The sequence below is a fragment of the Myxine glutinosa genome, chromosome 5, assembly GCF_964187855.1.
Source record: "Myxine glutinosa chromosome 5, kmMyxGlut1.1, whole genome shotgun sequence".
Lineage (NCBI taxonomy): Eukaryota > Metazoa > Chordata > Myxini > Myxiniformes > Myxinidae > Myxine > Myxine glutinosa.
Window position 1 is genome coordinate 96,051,627 of NC_136265.1, and position 25,001 is coordinate 96,076,627.

Consider the following 25,001-nt stretch of genomic DNA (forward strand, 5'->3'; position numbering starts at 1 on the left):
GCTAAAGAGAGGTATGATGTGATGGGGGTGAGTTGCTTGAAGGATGAAGTGGGACAAATCGTTGTGGACCCAGATGGAATTAAAGGAAGATGGAAGAGATATATGCAAATACTGTTGAATGCAGAGAATGAATGGGATGGCAACATAGAGAGTAACCCAGTTTTAGGACCGGCAGAGAAGATAACCGAGAAGGAAGTTGAGGAAGCGATAAAAGCAATGAAGAGTAGAAAAGCGGGAGGGCCGACGGGAGTTGTGGGAGATATGTTGAAGGCAGTGGGAAATTGGGGTGTGAAGAGAATGACAGAGATCTGTAATCTGGTGGTGAAAGAAGGCCGCATTCCGCTGGATTGGGAACTGAGTACCCTCGTCCCTCTATACAAGGTGGAAAGGTGACCGTCCGGACTGCGGATCGTATCGAGCGATAAAGTTATTGGAGCTGTGAATGAAGGTATTGGAAAGGGTGTTGGAGAGGAGGATACGGAAGAAAGTGAAGATTGATGAAATGCAATTTGGATTTATGCCAGGAAGAGGAACGACAGACATGCTTTTTATTGTGAGGCAGTTGCAGGAGAAGTACATGGAGAAGAGGAAGAAGTTGTTTCTTGGGTTTGTTGATCTGGAGAAAGCATTCGATAGGGTTCCACGTGAAGTAGTGACATGGGCATTGAGGAAGTTAGGAGTGGAGGAATGGTTGATCAGAGTAGTGATGGCAATGTACAAAAGAGCACGCACAGCTGTAAGGACGAAGGACGGGAACAGTGGTGAGTTTGAGGTGAAGGTGGGAGTGCATCAGGGGTCGGTACTTAGTCCACTACTATTTGTAGCTGTGATGGAGGTGCTGGCTCGGAACGTAAAGGAGGGTTTACCATGGGAGTTGTTTTTTGCAGATGATCTGGTGTTGATTGCAGAAAGTATGGATGGCACAAGTGGAAGGAATGTATGGAGACAAAAGGTCTGAAGGTGAATATCGGAAAAACAAAGGTGATGGCAAGTGGTAAAGCATGTGGTGAGGTGGAGAGAACTGGGAAGTGGCCGTGTGCTGTGTGCAGGAAGGGTGTCGGAGTGAATTCCATTCAATGTGCAATGTGCGCTGAGTGGGTTCATCAAAAATGTAGTGGTTTGAGAGGGTCATTAACCAGTGTGGCAGCTACATTCAAGTGAAAGATGTGCACAGAGGGAGCTGCAAATGGAGGAAATGTTGAGTTGGATTTTGTAGACGGCGTGAAGCTGGAAGGTGTGAAAACATTTTGTTACCTCGGAGACATGCTGAATGGAGAAGGTGGATCAGACTCGGCAACGGTTGCCAGAGTGAGATGTGCATGGAAGAAGTTTCGGGAACTGAGTGGCGTGCTGACGAGGAGGGGAGTGTCGTTGAATCTGAAGGGAAAGGTGTATGCTGCATGTGTGAGAAGTGTTATGATTTATGGGAGCGAGACATGGGTAATGAACGTAGAGCAGCAACGAAGGCTGGAAAGGGTGGAAATGCGAATGGTTCGGTGGATGTGTGGAGTATCGTTGAGAGAGAGGAAGACAAATGATGAATTGCGAAAGATGATTGTGATAGAGCCTGTGATGGATGCTGTGAAGAGAAACAGGTTGAGATGGTTTGGTCATGTGTTGATGAAGGATGAAAGTGACTGGTTGAGAAGAGTGATGGAAATGAATGTGGAAGGAAGTCGAGGATAGAGAAGACCGAGAAAGACTTGGCTAAAGATGGTCGAAGAAGAAATGCGGGCAAGGGGGTTAACAAGGGGAGATGCAGAAAATAGGGCAAAATGGAGAAGATTGTCATGGGGACCACAAGGCTAACCCCCGTTCTCCCCGCCGTTAGAACTATACTGCTGCTAGGCAGGTCTCAAGCGTGCGTCAGCATTAATTGATTGGGGAACGTCATTCCATGTCAGTCGGTCCACCCGTTGCGGTCGGGGTGGCGAACTACCCTGCCAGCTCGTATCCGGAAACTACCGGGTACGGCGTCCCCAAGCCCGGAGTCCCCTTCTTCGGAGTAGCCGCTGGAGGCAGGTGTAGGAGGGGGCACCTCAGAGCCTTCAGGCAGGGGTGTATGTGACGGCAGAAGTTCCATAGAGGAAGCTTTGGTAGAGTCCATAGACTCGTAGATCGGTTCGTCGATATCCCTATAAGGGTCGATGACCCCACATGGGGCGAGATGGCGTACGGAGACTGGACTCGCGTCCATCTGCCGTCATCACACGAGCATGCTCGGGATTAGCCTGGAGTACCTGCACCTTATCCACTAAGCGGTCGTACTTGCTTGTGCGAACCGCTCGTTTGAGATAGGCCGGCCCCGGCTCAGCGAGCCAGCTGGGTAAAGATCGGATACTACCCGAGCTTCTCGGGTGGTGGAACAGTCTTTCATGAGGAGTCTGGTTGGTGGCCGTACATAGGAGAGCCCTGATCGAGTTCAGAGCCGCAGGTAGCGACCAAGCCCATTTATCGAGGCCCCGGCCGAGGGTCCTGAGGCTTAGCATGACGGCCCTCCATATAATCCCATTGAAGCGTTCGATCTGCCCATTCGCCTGGGGTCTGTACGGTGTGGTGTAACTCGAAGCGACATTATTTTGGAGCAAGTAACCTCTCACCTCCTGAGACAGGAACACCGCACCCCGATCGGTATGCACGTAGGCCGGATACCCAAACATAGAAAACAAATTCTGCAGGCACCGTATGACCGTGGCAGCCGTCATATCCCCGCACGTGTAAGCAAAAGGGAATTGCGAGTACTCATCAACGATAGTGAGCAGATAACGAGAGTTACTCGACACCGGCAGCGGTCCTTTGAAATCCATCGCCAATCTCTCCCACGGTCTAGTAGCCCTAACCAGCGTCCCCATGGGAGGGTTGTAAAAACGCGGTTTGAGTTCCGCACATATAGCACAGTCACGGCAGATCCACAAGGGGGCGGAGCTTCACGGAGAAATTTTGCACCCACTTCGAATAATGGGCGAACAGCCCGAGAGCACGCTTCAGCGCAGCACGATCGCTAGGCGGAGCCATATCGAGCAAAGGTCGCAGACACTCCTTATCCGGAGCGACAGAGCCATGGGTCACGGTGTACCCCAGAAGATCTATCGTGCGTAGAGAGTAACGACACTTAGCCTCATTCATGGTTAGGCGATACCTCTGCGCGACCTCGAGGAAGCGCTTCAGATTAGCATCATGATGCCCCTGGTCATACCCACAAACCGTAAGATTGTCCAGATATACAAAGACAGCTGTCAAGTTCTCCTTAGCAATGAGGTCGTCCATTGCCCTCTGAAAACAGGCGACCCCGTTCGTCACCCCAAAAGGTAGTCCGGTGAACTGGTATAACCTTTGACCCGATTCAAAGGCGGTATAGATGCGATCAGCCCTAGAGATGGGGATCTGATGATACGCACTACGCAGATCAAGAGTGCTGTAGACAGTACTGGGCCACCTGTCGTACCAGTGCGTCCATCCCCGGAAGGGGGTAGGCGTCCAGCTGTGTAAAGCGATTAATCGTCTGTGAATAGTCGATTACCATGCGTCGGCGATGCGCCTCACTTCGCACCACTAAGACCTGGGCCCGCCACGGCGACCGGCTGGGTTCTATAATACCGTCCTTTAAGAGCTGGGCCGTTTCTTCCGCAATGAATTGCGCGTCTGCTCGGGAGTAGCGCCGCGATTTTACTGCTACAGGAGTGCAGTCAGTGGTCAGGTTGGGGAACAGCGAAAGCGGCTCAATGTCCATTTCCGCGAGTGCACACACTGCAAGCGTGTCTGTCCCACCGAATTCCATTTCCAAACGTCCATGCCGTTTAAGAAAATCGTGTCCTAACAGAATGTCCGCGCATAAAGCAGGTAAAACCATGAGATGTACATCTGGAAACATGCGTCCCTTTATCACGAGTTTAAGTCGACATTCCCCTTTTGGGCTGAGCCTGAGTCCTTGGGAGGACATAAAGATCCGTCGTGTTGTCCCGAGGACCGGCCACCCATGTTTACGCACCAGTCGTTGATCGATAAAACTATCCGTAGACCCCGTGTCGACTAAAGCCCGCGCAAAAATGCCTTCGACCATAAGCGGAATAATGTTCCTGAGCAAGGCCGGAAGATCCGGCAGGTATCGAGCCATCCGAGCGAGAAGATCGCGCCTCACGAGTGGATCCCACACCGGCTGCAGTTTTCCGGTTTGAGCAGCCTCCAGAGGGCACTCGTGCCAAACGCATAGTTGGTCGTGCCAAAGCAGGAGCTTGTAGTCCGTACGAGCTGCCGTCAGATGGCGCTCGTGTCACGTGCGAACGATCGCAGCCAACTGTAGTTTCATGTGCTGAAGCAAGAGCGTGTAGTTCGTACGAGCTGCCGTCGGATGGCACTCGTGTCACGTGCATTGTTTGCCGTGCCAGAGCAGGAGCTTGGCGAGCGTATGAGTTGCCTTCGGAGGGCATTCGGATTCCAGTCAAGGACGGTCGCTCCGCGATCGGTCGTGTTCGCGCCACTTGTTTAGGCGGCTTGATGTATCTCACCAAGGTCGAGCGTGCAGCCAGGGGCCCGCGAGTAGGAGGACCGCTCATCAAAGCCGGGTGAGGGGCCCCGCTCTGTTCTCGGTCCGTTGGCTCGGCGATAAGCCCATTCAAGGTCGCGCGAGTTCGTGTGCCCCGCGCGGTCTTCCTGCAGACTTTTGCAAAATGTCCTTTCGTCGAACACAAATGGCATATTGCCTCCCGAGCCGGACAAGCAGACCTGGGATGCTGTCGGTTGCCACAGAAGTAACACATCGCGTTTCGTTCAGGCCTTGGCCTGGCTGCTGTAGCTGCTGCCAGGCCGGAATCCGGGTCCACCTCGGGAGCGGCCAGGGGCTCCGCCGTAGTCGAGTCCGCTCCCGTATCCTCGGTGGTAGCCCTCTCCGGTCGCGCGAGTTGAGAAGTCCCCGCAATGACTCGTGTGTGGTCATAGGCGGTAGATTGTTCCCCGGCCTCAGTGTAGACGTGGGCCACCCGTAGAGCCTCCGCGAACGTCAGGTCAGCTGTCTCCAAAAGTCTTAGCCTCAGAATCGAAGAGCTGATCCCAGAGACAAAAGCATCTCGGACAAGATCGTCCTGGACTTGCTCATGAGTGCTTACCTCTTGAGTACTGTCCGCAAGTAGGTGTCGCAGCTCCTGGGCGAAGCGATCGATCGACTCGGTGGGCTGTTGACGCCGCATTGAGAGCAGATACCTGTTATACACCACGCTCCGTTTCTTAATGTAAATTCGCTTTAGCTCTGCCACGGCGGCGTCGTACGTCGTACATCGTGCGATGCTCCTGTAGACGCGGTGGTCTACTTTAGTCTGCAGCACAGCCAGTTTCGTTTCGGCGGTGGGAACGGTATCCTGGGCTCCGAACTGGTTCTCCAGCGATTTGAACCAGTGAGTGAACTCCGAGCCCGAATCCTCAGCTTGTGGGTCGGCGCCGAATGTCGGTACATTGATCATCTTGTGTCCCGCCATTTCCGTAGATCTTAATTGTGATTAAATGTCGTGGAAATCAATCAGGTCCACAACTTTGTCCCATAGGTAGGTTTAATCACAATTAGATCTTTGGCATCATCCTGTAAAATACAATCATGCAATAGATATCAGGATCTTGGCATCATATAGGAAGGATCGATAATAATAGTCAAAGCAAGCGAGTCTAGCATATATGTGCGGGTACGTACCATTCAAGACTACATGTCATAGTAAAATGTCACAGGAGTGGCTCAGCGTCGCGGATGTCCCAGGTCTTTTAGACGCCCCTCAGTGGTTTAAGTGAGCATCACTCCCGGGTTCAACTTTGGTATATTTTCACTACACCCGCTCTTGCAGGGAAAATGGCCTTAAAATGCCTGTTGTTGTTGTTGTTGTTGTTGTAACATCAATGTCATGCTCAGTTTTCACCTCCACTTTCACAAATGAATCCACCTTTTTTGGTGGAGGTAATAACCGATGAAAACTAATAATAGATTTGTAGATTCATGCAATTTAATGACGAGTCATTTATCCACATTAGTATCAAACCAAAAAGCATATCCAAATTTCCCAAATCATTTGGCTGAAGCAAGCACAGTTGAGCTCTTATCACGCGAAAGGGTGTTTACCCGTATGACGATGTGGACAACCTTGGCAGGTTTGAGGAAGCACAACTCCCTTCAAAGGAAAGCTACAATGCACTGAATAAAACTCATATTAGTGATGAACACTATCGACATGCACAATATCTGCATATAGATATTGGCGTTCAAAAGGCGTTCGCTTTCCACCGTCTCGTTATCAATGCACATCGCTACCCGGACAGCAAAGAGCCATCCCATGCAGGCTTAGCCGATCCGTCGACGTAAAACACACAGTCCGGGTTGTCGAGGGGGGTGTCCCTCAGGTCCGGACGTACCGTAGATACCTGTTGTACCACCTCGATGTACACGTGGGGGTCACCCTCCTCTGGTGTGGGCATCAATGAGGCTGGATTTAGAGTTGTGCAATGCTCAATGGTGCCGTTCGCCATGGTGATCAGTGCGGTTTCGTATTGCATCAATCTAGTGGATGACAAATGTTGGGTTTTTTGCTGTAGTAACAGCGAAGTGACGCAGTGGGGCACCCGCAATGTTACCGGGTGTCCCATGACAATGTCCGCTGTTCTTTCCACCGTATCTAGCAGCCGCCACGGCTTGCAGGCACACCGGAAGCCCTTGCTCGACCGGGTCTGGCTTTTTACGAAAGTAGGCTACAGGTCGCTCCTTCTCCCCATGAGTCCGAGTCAATACGGATTGGGCAAAACCCCCCACCACGTGACTGTAAAGGGTGAATGGCTTCGCGTAATCGGGGAGCCCTAAAGTTGGTGCCGTAGCCAACGCTCTTTTCATGCCCTCGAAACAGCGTATCATGTCGTCTGACCAAACTATTTTGTTCGGGGCTTCCAGTTTGGTGGCCTCGCACAGTGGCTTAGCGAGTAGCGCATAGTTGATTATCCAAGTGCAGCAGTAACCCGTCATACCTCAGAAACGCATCATTTCCCGTTGAGTGCGCGGCCGCGGCACTTCTGTGATAGCGGTCACTCGCTGCGTGTCCAATTCTTGCTTGCCGTGCCAGATAGCATGGCCCAAGTAAGTTACGACCTGCTGTACCAATTGAAGTTTTTCTCGTCCCACCTTGTGGCCCTTGGCGGCCAAGGCTTTTAGCAAGTGTTACGTGCTCCTCCCCAACCCCCTGGTCACGGTGTACCTCCGAGCCCCGAGGAGTCACGGCAGAAAAATGTGTTATTCTGTATGTCAAAGATCAATGGTGAAGCCGCACCAATTGTTACCAACAACCAATATTGTATTAAGATCACACAAGAATAACAGCACAACAATAATCGTAATCAAAAGTACAATCAATATATATCCTATGATGGTATCATCAGTTTTGTAATATATAACTCACTGTGCTCCAAGTGAGTGAAACCAGAACATTCCCAATGTCTCTTTCCCGGCTTCAAACCAAATTTGAATCCGGTTTCAAGCCAAAGTCGAACCGCTCCAGCGATCGTCAGAACGATGTCTAATCGACCAGAATCCCGTTCGGATGACAGGCACAGTCACACGACCGAAGCTGCGCAAAGGCGCCCTCAAGGTGACTGGGAAATCCAAAGGCGCGCCCTCCAGGCGACGGGGAAATCACACCCTCGGGTATGGACGTTTCACAGCTCCAAATCGGTGAACCGCAGATTTACCTTCAAAATCCACGTTACACACACCGCACCAGATAAACGTTTGAATGCGGTGAAAACGGTTGAAGCGAAGCAAAGACCTTGCGCGATGCGCAAAGCGCGGGAGTCAAAATGGCCGATGGCCCGTACACAGACGCACACACATGACAAATATTGTGGTCATTTGATAACTCGTGAACCAATAAGCAAGAAGACGTCATGCGGAGCACGATACTTGCAAAATCCACCCCCCAACCCCAAGAAAAAAAAATTCCATTGATACAGCAAATTGTCCATTTCATCAAGATTAAAATTGACAATCTTGATCAAAGCTCGGGTCAACAGGAAGAAAAGTCACGATTTTTCAGATGAAAATTGATGATTTTAGAAGTTTGACCTAGAGTTGACCTTTAACCTTTTGACCTCAAATAGTATGTTTCCCAATTTAGTGACTCAATGTACAAATGCTAATTTCAATTTTCAAGTCAATCGGATTTGAAATGGCGATTTTAGAAATTTGACCTCCAGGTGACCTTTGACCTTTGACCTCAAAATCAATAGGTTCTCAAATCGGACGACCTATAGATCTTCGTGAAGTTTTGTGATGATCGTTTTAGAATTGTGACCTGTAGGCCGGTGACAGACAGACAGACAAACAAACAAATGAAAAATCGGTCAGAGACAGAGGACTTGCCGGAATATACTTTTTTTTATCGGCCATTTTGGAGAAATATGGCGGCCAAACCACGTGACCGATGACGTCATCATTATTTGTTTACTATCATCTATTTTGTCATCATTACCTAAACTAATTTATTCCTAGATTATGCTCAAGAAATTTCATCTTGATCGGATGAAGTTTTGTACTTGTCGATTATGACGTCATAATGGACACACCTATGACATCATCATTAACATATTTTATTCCCCATGGAGAGTTCTTTACAATGAGCCATGTCTCAATTTTGTCTATTCAGCACTTTCGGAGATATGGAGGTGCAAAGTTTTTCTGTTTTTCCAAGATGGCGGCCGAACCATGTGACCGATGACATCATCATTAGTTTTTTTTCTCCACCAGTTCATGCCATCATGTCGCTCAAGAAATTGCATCTTGATTGGATGAAGTTTTGTACTTGTTGGATTATCAAATTATGACGTCATAATGGAGGCCTTGGGCCGAGAGAGTTAAAAATTGGGCACAGTCTATTCCTGGGCAAGACAAATATGTGTGTAAAGTTTGGCGATTCTTTGTGCAACGGTGCAGACGTAGTGCTGCACACAGACAGACAATCCAACCGATCAACATACTATTCCGGCAAGTGACAAGAAGACGTCATGCGGAGCACGATCATTGCAAAATCCGCCCTCTCTCCCCCCCCAAGAAAAAAATTTCCGTTGACACAGCAAATTGTCCATCATGAAGATTAACATTTACGAACTTGATCAAAGCTCGGGTCAACAGGATGAGAAGTGACGTTTTCTCAGATGAAAAATGATGATTTTAGAAATTTGACCTTGCGTTGACCTTTGACCTCAAAATAGTTGGTTTTCCTATTTAGTGACAATGTGCAAATGCCGTTCAATTTTCCAGTCAATCGGATGAAAATTGATGGTTTTTTCAGATGGAAATTGATGATTTTGGAAGTTTGACCTTCAGTTGACCTTTGACCTTTTGACCTCAAAAAGAGTATGTTTCCAAATTTAATGACTCGATATGCAAATGCTGTTCAATTTTCAAGTCAATCGGTTGAGAATTGATGGGTTTTTAGATGAAATTTGATGATTTTTAAAATTTGACCTTTGACCTTTTGACCTCAAAGATAGTATGTTTCCCAAGTTAGTGACTTGATATACAAATGCTATTCAATGTTCAAGTCAATCGGATTTAAAAGGGCGATTTTAGAAATTTGACCTCCAGATGACCTTTGCCCTTTGACCTCAAAATCAATAGGCTTCTCAATTGGGACGACTTATACAACTTGGTGAAGTTTCGTGACGATCGGTTTAGAATTGTGACCTGTAGGCCGGTGACAAACAGACAGACAAACAGACAGAACCACAAACGGAACCGACCAATATACTTGCAACCATAACTGTAAAAATACAATAAACAACAACAACCTTTCAGTGACGTTGAACTCTGAAAACACCAACAGAGGTGTATCTTCGAGCTTGGCTTGTCAAACCTTCTTTTTCCTGGGTTTTTTTATTTTCAGCGTTGGATATTTTTGTGTGAATACATTTTAACAAGATGAGACGCTAGAAGGAATGCTCTGGTAAATACACGTTGGTGGCGGCGAAAGAACGATCCATAGAAATAACCCAATAGAATAGAGAAGAAGAAGAGTCGTGTGCTTCCGGTTACCAGGAATGAGGAGATGTGCAGCGAAAGAAACTTTTACGAAGCGAGTTGTGAGTAGGGGAAGAGTTGTGGAGATTTCGGGTTTTAAACATATTCGTGATGAGCACTAAAGGTAGTTGTAGATTACAACACGTTTCTTAACTACATAGCGATCGATAAGGGGTAACACCACGTGACTTGATCCACGATGTCCATGTTTTCGGACCACCACAGGCTTCGGTCATTTAGAGACCCCGTGTAACCGCAATGAAGGGCTAGTTGTACTTCACTACCGTGCCATAACCATGGTAAAGGTAACCCCAGTCGTAGACTGACTGACATCATTGTTTAATCCAAACAATGGAAGACTTGGTTAAATGATGCATCAGTTCAACATTAAAGTGAATAATCGTACAGATAAACATCGGGGCAATACACCTGGCGCTCACCTGGAAGAAGAAACACTACACCACACTGACTGAAGGTGTTTTAAACCAATTTCAATGGTTGCTAGAAGACGGGGCAGCATGCAGTAAGAGGGCTGGGTACACGGGTACACGGTATCAAAAAAATTGACACGACAAGGAATTTCAGGAATGAAGTCGGAGATTGAAAGAGGCGGATCTGGGGTATATTAACGGGTAGAAAACATCAAGGTTTTCGATGGGGGAAGATAAGAGATGGTGGTGAACAGCTGTGTTGAAAACCTGGAGGGAGGAGTGGGATTGAAGAGAGTGTGAGAGTTTGTTCTCGAGGTGGGAAAAAAGAGGAAAAAAAGAGTGAAGGTGAGCAGAGAGTCTTGGTTTTGGCAGTTTCCTCAGAAGAGGGTTGCTGGCAGTTCTTGTGCGTCCTGCAGGAATATTTGGAGGACAGAGCACAGAGAGAGCTGGGGGAGCTAGGCCATAGAGGAGTCGGTAGAAGACAGAAAGGGTTGCTGGCAGATCTTGTGCGTCCTGAAGGAATATTTGGGGGACACAGCACAAACAGAGCTGGGCGAGCGAGGCCAGAGAGAAGTCTGTAGAAAACAGAAAGACCACCAACCTGCCTGCAGTGAAAGAGTGAAAGGCCCTCAGAATCAGCTTCATCACGGGAGAATTCCAATTATCCTGAAAGCTTTCGTTTCTACAGCGTGAAGCCGAGCTAGGTGTGAGGCAAGAGCACCAGCCCAGAGGGGAGAGCAGTATTCCATCAAGCTGTGGATGAAAGCCTTGAATGTGGTGAGGAGCTCAGGTGTGCCAAGGAAAGACTTGGCACGACGGACGATGCCCAGTCGGCGACTGGCTTTGGAGGCCAGCTTGGAAATGTGGTTTTCCCAGGAAAGGTCATGGCAGATATTGAGACCCAAAAGCTTGAAAAGAGTGACATAACTTCTAAAAGAGGATTGTTGAGAAAGTATATGGGAGGGTTTTCCAGACGTTCTTTTTGGAGAGACATCGTGAGAGTTTGAGATTTGTCAGGGTTGAAAGACATGTTCCACTAAATTGACCAGTTTGTGATTTTGCCCAGGTTTGCAGGGAGTGAAGAGGCTGCTGCCTGCCGATCTTAGGGTTGAGATGTGGAGCGGCAGAAAGTGGAGTCATCAGCAAAGAGATAGAGAGGATTTTCCAGAGAGTCGGAAAGATCATTGATGAAAACCAAAAAAGCACAGGGCCCAGAACACTGCCTTGAGGAACTCCAGCCTGAACAGGAAGGGAGATGAGAGAATTCCATTCAGGACCACACGTTGACTGCGACCAGAGAGGAAGTCCGCAAGCCATGCATGGAGATTTCCACGGATACCAAAGGAGGAGAATTTAGTGAGCAGAGCGAGGTGCCAGACCGTATCGAAGGCACGATATATGTCAAGAGAGACAGCTCTGATTTCCTATTTGGCGTGGAGGGCCTACGTCCATTGTTGAGACAGCAATTTTGTTGATATAATTGTTGATTTTACCAAAAACAAGGTAATTTTTCCATGTATTCAGTTCATTTCTAATTGTGAAAACATGCAGTTGAATAAACAGATACACGCACTTTTGAATCTTTCTGATAGGCAGGACATGTATTTGACAATGTCTGACGTTATATTTAAGTCCTCAACAGAACCCCAGAATGTTAAAGATGTACAGAGAGATCAAATAGAGCTTCACTCGATACTTATGAAATGTAAGACATATTTGTTGTTGTTTGTGTGTTGTAATAACATGAACTATGCACTAAAAAGCCAAAGACCATGGGATTCCAAAGCGGAAATGAATTTCGTCAGGGGTATATAATGATTCTAAATTGCTTCTTAGAGAGACAGCTGATCTAATTTGAGTTTGAGATTTGAGAATGTTCTATGCTTGCGGCTAACATGAAACGTGCAAAGCAGAAGCTGCCATGGATAAAGAAAGACCAAAGAACCATAATAATTGTATTTGTAGTCATTTCTGAATGGTTGGGAAGATTAAATAAAAACATGTAGAGATACATTTGAAGTACACCGCTCCGATGCCAAATAAATAAATAAAATATCCTCCAGCGAGCGACATAGGCCTGGTGCCTTTGGCACCCAGCGATCTCATGATGCATCACATGGAGACAGAATTGGGAGGGAGCAGTTTAGTTTAGTTGGCTTTAGTCATTTGGAGGCCTCAAGCATGGGAGGGACCTTGGGGACACCAGCACGGGTGTCAGTCGGCATGTAGGTGAGATGTAGGTCAGTCGGCAAGAAAAACTGATATGACATTTCAACTGTTATTATGCTGGATGGCAAAAATCACTTGCCACTCAAACTGGTGTCTGGCGGGGAGGAAGGTTTAGCTCAAAATGGATTATGTCGAATGATAAAATTTCTTTTTATGCCTCCGCCGACAAAGTCGCCAGTTCTTGTTTTCCGGCTGTCTGTCTGTCCGTCCATCTTTGATAGGTTTTCATTGTCTCGATAACTTGAGAATGGCCAAAAAGGATCTTAGTCAAACTTGGCACAGGTATGTATAATGAAGTAAACGATGGACTGATTAGATTTTGGGGTCACGAGGTCAAAGGTCAGAGGTCATGTGAGGTTAAAATACTGTTTCCGTGATAACTTGTGAAACAGTGATGGGATTCTGACCAAATTTGGTACACTGATGCAGAATGATATAAAGATGAACTGATTCGATTTTGGGGTCAAGAGGTCATAGGTCAAAGTGTGTAATAGGTCTATAACTTGAGAATGGCTGGAGCTAAAGGTCTATAACTAATTCAAAGTTGGTACAGATATGTATAATGATGTAAAGATTAACTGATTAGGTTTTGGGGGTCCTGAGGTCAAAGGTCAGAGGTCATGTCAGGTAAAAATGTGCCAACTTGGGTACAGCTGAATGGATTGAAATCAAACTTTCTACTTGTTAATGATGTTATAATGTGGGCGGAGGCATATCAGTCGACGACGTGATGTCAAAGAGTGCCATTCTAGTTTATTGGTGTTTTTGCCGTGATCAGATTTTTGTGTGACTATAATGAAATATACAGGAGATTGCGTACTTCCGGTTCCAAATGAGCCGTTCGGTTTCAAGAGTGGTCCTTTGCTTGTTACTTGGCAAGTATATTGATCACTCCGGTTTGTGTGTGTGTGTGTGTGTTTGTCTGGCCGCTCATTTATGCTTGCCTACAGGTAACAATTTCAAACTAATCTTCACGAAACTTCACCAAATTGTCGAGTTGGTGGTCTGCCAAAATCCTATTTATTTTTGAGGTCAAATGGTTAAAAGGTCAACATAGGCCAAAGGTCAGCGACTTTTCTTCAAATTTCTAAAATCCTCAATTTTCGTCCGATTGATTGAAAATTAAACAGCAATTGCATGGTGGCTCATTGAATTGGGAAACCAACTATTTAAGGTCCAAAGGTCAACTAAAGTCCAAACTTCTAAAATCATCAATTTTTATCTGAAAAATCGTCGCTTTTCATCCGATTGATTCGAGCCTTGATTAAGATCGTCAATTTCAATCGAAATTAAATGGACAATTTGATGTATCGATGGCAACTATTAATTTTTGCGGAGAGGTGGATTTTGCAAAAAAAAAAAAAAAAAAGACTTGGCTAAAGGTGGTGGAAGAAGAAATGCGGGCAAGGGGGTTAATGAGGGGAGATGCAGAAAATAGGGCAAATGGAAAAGATTGTCATGGGGCCCGCAAGGCTAACCCCTGCTCTAGCAGGGAAAATGGCCTTTAAATGCCTGTTGTTTTTGTTGAGGTGGATTTTGCAAATATTGTGCTCTGCATGACGTCTTCTTGGTACTTGTAAAATCGAAGATTTTTCAAGAATATTGGTTGGTCTTGTTAGTTTGTTTATCTGTGAACAGGATATCTAAAAAAAACATTTTGGACGGATTAGGAATCCAACTGTATGGCGGATTATACGCGAGGAGGAAGAAGAGTACCGACTCACCTGGACGGGTCTCGCCGACGTCTTCACCCTGCAAAAATAACTCAAACGAAAACTGATTTACAAATGTACAGAAAATAACGGAAGGATTTATTAAAACGGAATGCCGGGGCAAAGAAAAACGTGACGATAAACTAAATTCCTAGATGGAGCGCTCCCGCACCAGGCTGAGAAACACAGACCCAGGGGAATATAAAAAAGAACTGGAAAATAAATTGTGTGTGTGCACTTAGGCTGAAGAAAATATATTGCTGGTCTCTGGTCAGACCAAAGTTCCAGAATTGATGTGGCGATGCGGTTTTTTTTTTTTCCTTTTTATTTATTTATGAAAAGCATGGATTGCACATATAAAGGTGTTGTTTTTTGTGGCCTCATGCCTTGCGGTCCTCCTCATCTGCTGTGGCGCCGTCCAGAGAGAAATTAAAGACAGCCAATGGGACAGGTCGGCCTTTTTGTAAATAATGAACACAAGCTTAATAAGTTATTTTATAATGTATTTATTCTGAAAATCATTCAGTTCTTCAAGCATATTATAGACTGACTTGCAGGGCTGTTAAACGAGTGTTTTGTTTTTTTAAAAATACAAACATGGTGTGAATACCTTGTTGTACTATTTGTACAAGAAGGCAAGATCGCAGCATTTTCAAGATACCCAATACCCCTCACCTGTGATGTATTGTTGATCATGCTGGGTGACTTAAACCACCAGCACTGATCCCTATTTAGGAGGACTGTATGAAAATAGTGTCAGTACAAACTAGGTATCGATCAAAGTCGGTTTGAAATATGGATCAGATGTGAACAACCTTTTTAGCCGCGTCGCAGACGCTGCTCATAGAGTGCCCTCTGCTGTTGTTGTTGTTCTTCTTGTTCTTCTTCTTGTTGTTGTTCTTGCAGAGAAGACAAAACCTCAAAGCTCCACCCATTCTGGGAACCATAGCTCCACCCATTGTGGGAGAGGCTTCATATAAACAAATATCCACCATTTTATTAACTCGCATAGCTTTGAGGCCTGTTTTGTAGGCCCGTGGTGTCTTGCTCTCTCACACAGTTTTCTTTCAAATCAAATTCGATATATCATTTCATTTTTCACAGTCGCTAACATAGTTTTAGACTCGGTTGAAAAAAAACGTGAAGAAAATCCGATGAAAGTTGCCCTTTATAGAACGAAATGAATTCTCAAAGGCCTGTAACTTCAAGTCCATTGAGATATTTTTTTTTTAAATCACGGCATGGTCAGTCATACACCGCCCGAAATAACAGACGGGAAAATGCCGAGATATATTAAAAATTCGTCCATTTGATGACAATCGTCACGATGAAATATTTAATTTATACGTCGTCACAATAATGTGGAGAGAGGAGCATGGCTTCGTTCACGTGTCGCTACACACGAGAAATTGCCGAGATATATTTTTTTACAATCACGGCATGGTCAGTCATACACCACCTGAAATAACAGACGGGAAAATGCCGAGATATATAAAAACTTCGTCCATTTGATGACAATCGTCACGATGAAATATTTAATTTATACGTCGTCACGATGAAATATTTAATTTATACGTCGTCACAATAATGTGGAGAGAGGAGCATATCTTCGTTCACGTGTCGCCACACACGGGAAATTGCCGAGATTTTTTTTTTTATCGCGGCATGGTCAGTCATACACCGCCTGAAATAACAGATGGGAAAATGCCGAGATATATTAAAAATTCGTCGCCACACACGGGAAATTGCCGAGATATATTTTCACTTTGCACAAAATAACATCAAGTAATCGAATCAATAGGAATGTCCTGTGCCTATAACATCGACGTTATAGGCACAACTGCATCTAGGCATTGTGTAACATCGACGCGGCTTTTGTTTTAATTAAAACTTTTTGTACTTGTTCAATACACGTTCACAAGTGTGCAGATGGAAGAGCAAGTATGAAAATATAGCTTTATACCAGCTAAAAATTCTGTGTATGACAAAACTTATACATGCAAAAAGATGCAGATCTTGTAAGCAAGTAGTGGTGAAAATTAAAATACTGACGGGAGTGATGCATAAATGAAAAAATGCAAGAGAGGCCTATTGTTCCTTCATAATGTTCATTTCAAGTACATGTATCAATACAAAGTCTTAATTTTTCTGCAGCAAGCAAGTCGAAAAGGTGAGAAACCATTCCTCCCCATCACTGCAAATACCAACAATTATTTTGCTTCAAAGACTTCTTTCTATTTGACTATTAGTCAAATATTAGAAGTTTATAAACTTCCTTTTTCTTTTCAAAATGGTTGACTTCGTTGGAGTAGCTTTGCAGGTGTGACATATTGGGTATATGTCCTGAGCTTGAGGTCCACTCAGCAAATCATCTCCCAATGCACAATGACAACAGACTGCTGCGAACACCCCAGAAGAATAGTAGGTCACCTCAACTGGCTGAACACATTGCAAGTCCTTCCTCACAAACACTCTCTTCAAAATATGCTCTCCCTCGGGATCTAAATCATGTGGCACAAAGTCTTCAAGGTCTGTCCCACAAGTGTAGTCAACTTGACTCAGAGCAGCATCCAGCGGATCTAGTTGCTCCTGTTTTAGCTTTCGTGCTGCATGCAGGACCCTAGATTTATCACACTCCTGACAAGAAACTGTTCTTTTGACACGTGCTGACGTTTGTGCGGATGGGTTAACGGGTAGTCCATGGGCCGTTTTTTGTCCTTCTTTGAGTGATGGGCGGTCACGTTCAGTTGTCGGAGTTCCATACACTTCAGTAAACCCCTTGTAGTGGAGTCCATCAGCAGCCATGATGGGATCGGGAAGGTGATGGAGCTTTTCAAATGATGTTGATCATGATCATGATGATCAAATTTCATTTGATCATGATGTTCATACCTGTTCGAAAATGTTGAAGAGCTGCTGTGATAGTGTCACCAATTCATCATGGTTGAGTCCCTGTGGAAAGTGCTTATGTTTTCTGGGGTCATTAAATCCCGTAAAAGAGTCAAAAATGTGAGGAACTCCACACATCTGCTGTTGCAGGGTTGGTCTATGGGGGTCTAACATCCAAAGTGTATTGCAGAGAACCTCCACAAAATGTTCTCCAAGGTGTAGGTATTCCCTCCTCCAACTGAGGTCACCGGCACGCAAAAACGTTAGGATGGAGTTGTAAATTTCGAACTTCGCATTTTTTCGTGTCGTGTCTCGAGCAGGCATTTGTATTTGGCAGACTGCATCATGAGTTCAAAAGCATTAGTCACCGCGGCCCTCTTTTGAACAACTGGCTTGTCTACCACGAATTTAAAATACTTCTCGAATTCCAGACAGTCACTAACTTGTTCCGTAAGGGGGATAGTTTGGAAAAATCCGCCGGGGGATAATCCAAGCATCACAGTGACCTTCGATCCAGCGTGTTCTGCGTCCAGAACAAATTGATCAACACTGCCGGAGGTCAGATTCCCATCGCACACCGATTCGTACACATAAAGAAGACTTGCCGAGCCATCACACGATACAATGCCGAAAGGTCGAAGAGTTTTCACTCCACAAACAAGAGATACAGAAATAAGCGGCATATGTAGGCCACAAAAGAACTAATTTGACTCACAATGTTTGTCCTAGTTTTCACCATGCCGCCATTTTAATATACATGTGTTATGAGCCGGCAGCGCAATTCCCGTGAGGCGCGCATAATTGCGCGGCATTGTTTATGTTTAATGTGCTCTATAATTTATCATTTGCTCTATATATAGACGGCGCGCGCTGTTGTACGTACCGTTGGAAATAAAAAATAAAAATTTGTGACGCGCAGGGGCAAAATCGACGCGCGCGCTGACCAGACCGTAAATATATATATTTTTTGGCCTTAGTCCGAAAAAAAAAAATTGCTGATCTCTGGTCAGACCAAAGTTCCAGAATTGATGCCGCAATGCGGTTTTTTTTTTCTTTTCTTTTTTTTGAAAAGCATGGATTGCACATATAAAGGTGTTGTTTTTTGTGTCCTCATGCCTTGCGGTCTGCCTCATCTGCCATGGCGCCATCCAGAGAGAAATTAAAGACAGCCAATGGGACTTGTAGGCCTTTTTGTAAATAATGAACACAAGCTTAAGTTATTTTATAATGTATTTATTCTGAAAATCATTAAGTTCTTCAAGCATATTATGGACTGCCATTTCGTTCTCGAGATCGCCTCGCCGTACTGTCAAACATTCCAATGCGTCGATCGCGTCAACACTGCGCATGTGCAAGTGGTCTAACAGGCCGATGGTCTCCCACGATCTCTTCTCCCAGTCCACCAGATTATCACAGACACTTACAACTTCATGACAAACGAGATAGGATCCAGGCCTAACTAACGAGACCACCCGCAGCTCTCTAGGCCTTCACACGGACCCGACAAAGAACGTCTTCGTTTCAATAAATGACAATATCCAGCCGATTGGATTCATGACGTCATGGCACACAACACTACTCATATCTTTGGAACGGCTGGTTGGATTTGGCCAAACTAAACGTAGTTTTGTAGGTGAGAACCGTGCGCGAATGTCGATACCAATGGCGACCCTCACAGACCCGTATTTCCCGAGATAGCGCGCCGGCCCGGAAACAACAGGCGCGCGCTGTTGTAGGTACCGTTGGAAATTAATTTTAAAAAATTGTTGATGCACAGGGTCAAAATCGATGACTGGTATTTCGGTCATCCGGTATTTCGGTCACCGGCTGACCAGAGACCGGAAATATATTTTTCTCGGCCTTAGCTCAATCGCCTTGAACCTCGGCAGGAATAGTGTCGGTCCCAAACTCGCCGTCCGGACGCTGCGGTGTTCTTAGTAGGAAGAAGGCTGCAGTCCGCTCATTCGCGCCATGCTAGGCCTTGCCAGGCGTCTCGCTCACCCCGGCTTTGTCACGCTGCAGCGGCAAGCCGCACCCGTCCATGCGTCGTCCGCTCGGAGAACCGCAGTTTCCGGGCTGAGGGCTTTTCCCGTTGCCTCTGCACGTCTCCCGGTGACGTCTTCGACAAGGTCAGTCCAAGCACAAATGTGCAAGGGAGAAGAACAAGGGAGCAAGAGAGAGGAAGGCAAGAGCGAATGTCGGTCTGAGAGTTCGTTTTTTATGTCGGGTCGTGACGTCATCGGCGCTTCTCCACAAATGCCCGCAGACGACCACCACCTTGTCCAGCTCTCCACCAATCAGCACGCCGCTTCTTGCTTGCCCTTCCTTCACCAATCAGTTGGTGGCTCCTTGCTCCTGCCTTCCTGTTAGTCAACTCTCGCCCAATAGCGAGTTGCTTCTTGCTCCTCCATTCTCTCTGCCAATCAGTCGGTCCTGGCCAATCACGGCTCCTTCGGGTGTGTCTTCACGGCCTGCCTGAGCTATGTGTGCCTGCCAAGTCGGGGTTTGTCAGCCCAAGTGCGTCATCTGGGTTCCGGTTAGTTTTATTATTTGTTATGGTTTAATTAATGGGCATTTCTTGCGCTCGTGTCTACTGCGGTGCCGAAAGGGACAAAGGATAAATCACATCGGGTAAGACATACAGGGATAATTTATCCATATTCCCTAAGCTAAATAACATGCCCCACCCCCTCGTGATGGGGACAGACATACCACTTATCCGACATCCGGGCTAAACGGAACTTATTACATGGGGTGATTCTACACGACATCCTGAGCATGTTAATTTATACATCCTACCTGTTCTAAAGTATCTCTACCCCACCGACATAACACTATTTAATGATACAAATGGTCTTCCTTCAAATCTTTAACACAGGTGACACAGTACTACTTGCCAGTGTGATAAACTTGATCTGAATTGCCCTGGACGTGTTCCAGAAGAATGTTGTTGTGCCATCTGATTTTCTTAAAAGTGGGTTCCTGATTTATTACCTGAAAGTTAGTGATGAAGGGAAACTGTGTACATATCAGCATATCTGCGGCATGGATTACATCTGAGCACAAATACTCCTTCCTTCATACACATCCCCTGTGTGTGAGGCCTTCTCACCATTGAATAAATTTGCTGAATAGGCTCAGATTTTCTCTTAATATCTAAACTTTTGTATGTTTCAAAATTCACATCAACATATAGTGCAATTAACAGTTTTGTCAAAAAGCCTGCAACATGTACAATTTATTTTTGTGGATGTCCCAGGATGCACCCACCGTATGTGTGTGATGAACGTTTAAGTTATGCTAACTGCTTTAAGCAGAGGATAAGGTCTCAAGTATAGAGGTATTTCACATGTTGGTACTGTGTGGGACCAAGGTACTCAGGGTGAAGTAAACATCAGGAAGAGTAAGAGTGGTATGTTTTTTGCTTCTCTGAAGGTTCACCCACCATGTATGCTCAAGTTGGCTGTGGGAAGGATTCCTGTCATGTGCTGCCAGAATCGCAACAGCCACCTGTGCTCGGGTGTAAAATGAAGGTGGAGGAGCTGGAAGGATCTCCTGAGATTCTGCAGATAAAAATTGAGGATGTGAACTCCTCTGGTCTGGAAGAAGAGCAAAGCGACCAGCCGAATGGTGAGTTGTGTGATCTTCATCACTTCTGATGAGACATGTGTTTGTTTAGTGCCGAGTTTTTTGTTTTTTTTCGAAATATGATAAAGGCTCGTGGAAAACAGAGTGGAATGGAAGATAATAAAATGGAAAGGGGGAAACTACAACAGCAGAGTTAACATGAGATTGAGATGAAGGGGAGGGGATAAGGGGACATGGGGGTGAACAAACTGCACACAAGTTGAATGAAACATGGGAAGACGAGGAAGGGAAAGTGGGGATGAAACACAGGTAACAAACCAATGAACAAACGTGAATAGGTGAGGGAGATGGTGGAGTCGGTTGGTGTTGGGGGGGGTAGGGCAGGAGGAGGAGGTCTTTTGGGAGGTGGAACCATTGCAATTTGTATAAAATGCCATGAGTTTTGGAAGTATACCAGGTGAGGCTTTATTATACCAGGTGAGTGTCCAGGGGTATTGCCCCGAATTTTTATGAGCACCCCTATGAGCTTCGATGGAACGCTGTCTGTGGAGGAATCCACGTCCTTTAATCTTCATTTTTGTTTTGTGGCTTTGCGACTGATGCAGATAAGACCAAAATTTTTTAAAATGTATTCATTATGCCGGGATTAACTCACCGACTCCTCCTAAAAGACAAATGACATCCCAAATGTCCACTATCTAATGCTGGCAGATGGGACATTTCGGTTAATATTCTTCTGAGGGACGGCACACACATTGCCAAATTCACTGCAAGCGACAAACCAGGATGTCAGTTTATATGTGTTGAGATTTCAACTCAGACAAGGTAGCTCAAAGATGTGTGTGCATACTCCGAAGGTATCTTGCAAGTCAAGTCCTTCAATAAAATTAATGATCAACAAATTATTTTTTCAAACCGCTCCTGAGCTTTTCTCCACTTGCTGAATCTTTTCCCCCTTTCCACTCCCCTTATCAAATGGTCACTTTGGCCGATCATACAGTCACTGTCTTAGCTTTAGCTTATTCATTCCAATCTCTGCATGTGTCAATCTGTGAACCTGCCATTCTATCTCGCATTTATTTTTCCATGAGGGTTGACATTTGAGACAAAAAAAATCAACTAGTCACATGTCGGATCGCAATTGTATGTGATTTGTCTCAAAATTGAGCAAACTCAATTTTGCCTTCCCAGCCTTCCCAACATTTGTCTTACAATCTCTTGTTGATTTTGATTTTGGCGGGTCGTGAAATTCCCAATGAAGTTGTGGTCGGGTAGGAATCATCTCGTAACATCGAGGCAGTTTATACAAAACGTAATGCTTTGATATCGCAATGTTTCGACACAACGCTATTCCCATGGGGAAATGTTTTTTTTCCTCTCTTCAAGGAAGATCTCAAATCAATGATTTTAATGCAATATTTATTTATTTATTTTCAGAATGTGGAACTAGCTTTGCAACAACAACAACAACAACAACAACATGCATTTTAAGGCCATTTTCCCTGCTAGAGCGGGGGTTAGACTTGTGGTCCCCGTGACAATCTTCTCCATTTTTCCCTATTTTCTGCATCTATCCTTGTTAACCCCCTTGCCTGCATCTCTTCTTCCACCATCGTTAGCCAAGTCTTTCTCGGTCTTCCTCGGTCTCGTTCCTCTATTTCCTTCGACATTCATTTCCATCACCCTTTTCAACCAGTCACTTTCATCCTTCCTCAACACATGACCAAACCATCTCAACCTGTTTCTCTTTACAGCATCCATCACAGGCTCTATTCCCATCATCTTTCGCAATTCATCATTTGTCTTCCTCTCTCTCAACGATACTCCGCACATCCACCGAACCATTCGCATTTCCACCCTTTCCAGCCTTCGTTGCTGCTCTATGTTCATTACCCATGTCTCGCTCCCATAAATCATAACACTTCTCACACTTCTAAATCACAACACTACTATTCATACTTCAGAATGTCGAAATCATAACACTTCTCAATCACACATTCAGAATCATTGGAATCTCCCGCGATGAAGCGAACTCCGAGGGCCTTTCACTCACTCACCGCAGGCAGGTTGGTGGTCTTTCCGTCTTCGACCGACTCCTCTCTGGCCTTGTCCCCCCCCCCCCCCCCCCCCCAGCTCTCTCTGGACTCTGTCCCCCAAATATTCCTCCTACAGGTCGCATAAGATCTGCCTGCAACCCTCTTATGGATAAACTGCCGAAATCAAGACTCTCTGCTCACCTTCACTCCTTCATTCCTCTTTTCTCCCGCCTCTGGAACAAACTCCCTCACTCTCTTCAATCCCACTCCACCCTCCAGGTCTTTAAAACAGCTGTTCACCACCATCTCTTATCTTCCCCCATCCAAAACCTTGATCTTTTCTACCCCCGCTAATTTCACCCCAAATCCACTTTTTTGAAATACCAACTTCTGTCCTGGAAGTCCTTGGTGTCCTTGTGTTTTATACTTCTCCCCCCCCCCCCCCTTCCCACGCCTCCTCCCCCCAAGCCCTCTCCATCCCACACATCTCCCTGCTCTCAAATGTTGTGTTTGTGTGCTTCCCCTTCTCTCCCCATCTTGTCTTCCGCTCCCTCTTTTTATATATTTTGTTTGTCTGGTTGATTTGTTTGTGAAATAAATGTTCGCTCTTTTACGAGCCTCGATTCAGTATACAAAAAAAATTAAAAAAATTAAAAACCACATGCAGCTTTCACCTTTCCCTTCAGCTTCAACGACACGCCCCTCCTCATCAGCACACCACTCAGTTCCCGAAACTTCTTCCATGCACATCTCACTCTTGCAACCGTTGCCGAGTCTGATCCACTGAGGGTGGACACACACTTGTTTCGGGCTTTGTGAAAGGAAATGAGATTTCCTGCCGTTGGATTTGCTTTCCAGGAGACGAAGGCAAGTTGTTTCTGGGCAACAGCCTCACCACAAGATTCCGTGTCCCATGGATGGGGGAAGGGTATGACAATTGAAGACGAGATGGGATAAATCTGTGCATGAGAGAGAGCAATTTACTTTGGAAGAATTCCCAGGATGAGTTGATGTCACAGGCGGTAGAGATGGGAGACCAGTCCAGATGATTGATGGCTGCTTGAAGACCGTGCCAGTTGGCCTGAGTGAAATGCCAGACTCCTCGACGCTGAGGAGGCTCTCTGAGAATGGTCAGAGAGATGTCCACTTTAACAAGCACATGATCAGATGAGACAATTGGAGCAGAAGAAGAGCAGCAGACATTTTCAGGGAAGTTAGTCAAAACCAAGTCCAGAAGAGAAGATGCTCCGATGCACATGACCAAACCATCTCAACCTGTTCCTCTTCACAGCATCAATCACAGGCTCTATTCCCATCATCTTTTGCAATTCATCATTTGTCTTCCACTCTCTCAACGATACTCCGCACATCCACCTAACCATTCGCATTTCCACCCTTTCCAGCCTTCGCTGCTGCTCTACGTTCATTACCCATGTCTCGCTCCCATAAATCATAACACTTCTCACACATGCAGCATACACCTTTCCCTTCAGCTTAAACGACACTCCCCTCCTCGTCAGCATGCCACTCAGTTCCCAAAACTTCTTCCATGCACATCTCACTCCAGCAACCGTTGCCGAGTCTGATCCACCTTCTCCATTCAGCATGTCTCCGAGGTAGCAAAATGTTTTCACACCTTCCAGCTTCACGCCTTCTCCAAGATCCAACTCAACATTTCCTTCATCTGCAGCTCCCTCTGTGCACACCTTACATTTGAATGTAGCTGCCACACTGGTTAATGACCCTCTCAGACTGCTACATTTTTGATGAACCCACTCAGCGCACATTGTACATTGAATGGAGTTCACTCCGACACCCTTCCTGCACACAGCACATGGCCACTTCCCAGTTCTTTCCACCTCACCACATGCTTTACCACTTGCCGTCACCTTCGTCTTTCCTATATTCACCTTCAGACCTTTTGTCTCCATACATTCCTTCCACTTGTTCATCTTTTCCTTCAGTCCATCCATACTTTCCGCAATCAACACCAGATCATCTGCATACAACAACTCCCACGATAAACCCTCCTTTACGTTCTGAGCCAGCACCTCCATCACAACTACAAATAGTAGTGGACTTA

At 45.7% G+C, this 25,001-nt stretch overlaps 1 protein-coding gene and 1 long non-coding RNA gene across 2 annotated transcripts in view; one reads left to right on the forward strand and one right to left on the reverse strand.

Moving 5' to 3' along the window:
* The window catches only part of LOC144891992 (uncharacterized), a 707,648-nt gene that overhangs the window by 407,608 nt on the left and 275,039 nt on the right, over nt 1–25,001 (reverse strand). The gene's annotated exons all lie outside the window — the stretch shown is intronic.
* The window catches only part of LOC144888180 (uncharacterized), a 68,446-nt gene that overhangs the window by 4,999 nt on the left and 38,446 nt on the right, over nt 1–25,001 (forward strand). Inside the window, exon 2 of the mRNA XM_078777150.1 lies at nt 20,730–20,924. Coding sequence (XP_078633276.1) covers nt 20,741–20,924 — 184 coding nt within the window. The 5' untranslated portion in view covers nt 20,730–20,740. The remainder of the gene's footprint in view (nt 1–20,729; nt 20,925–25,001) is intronic.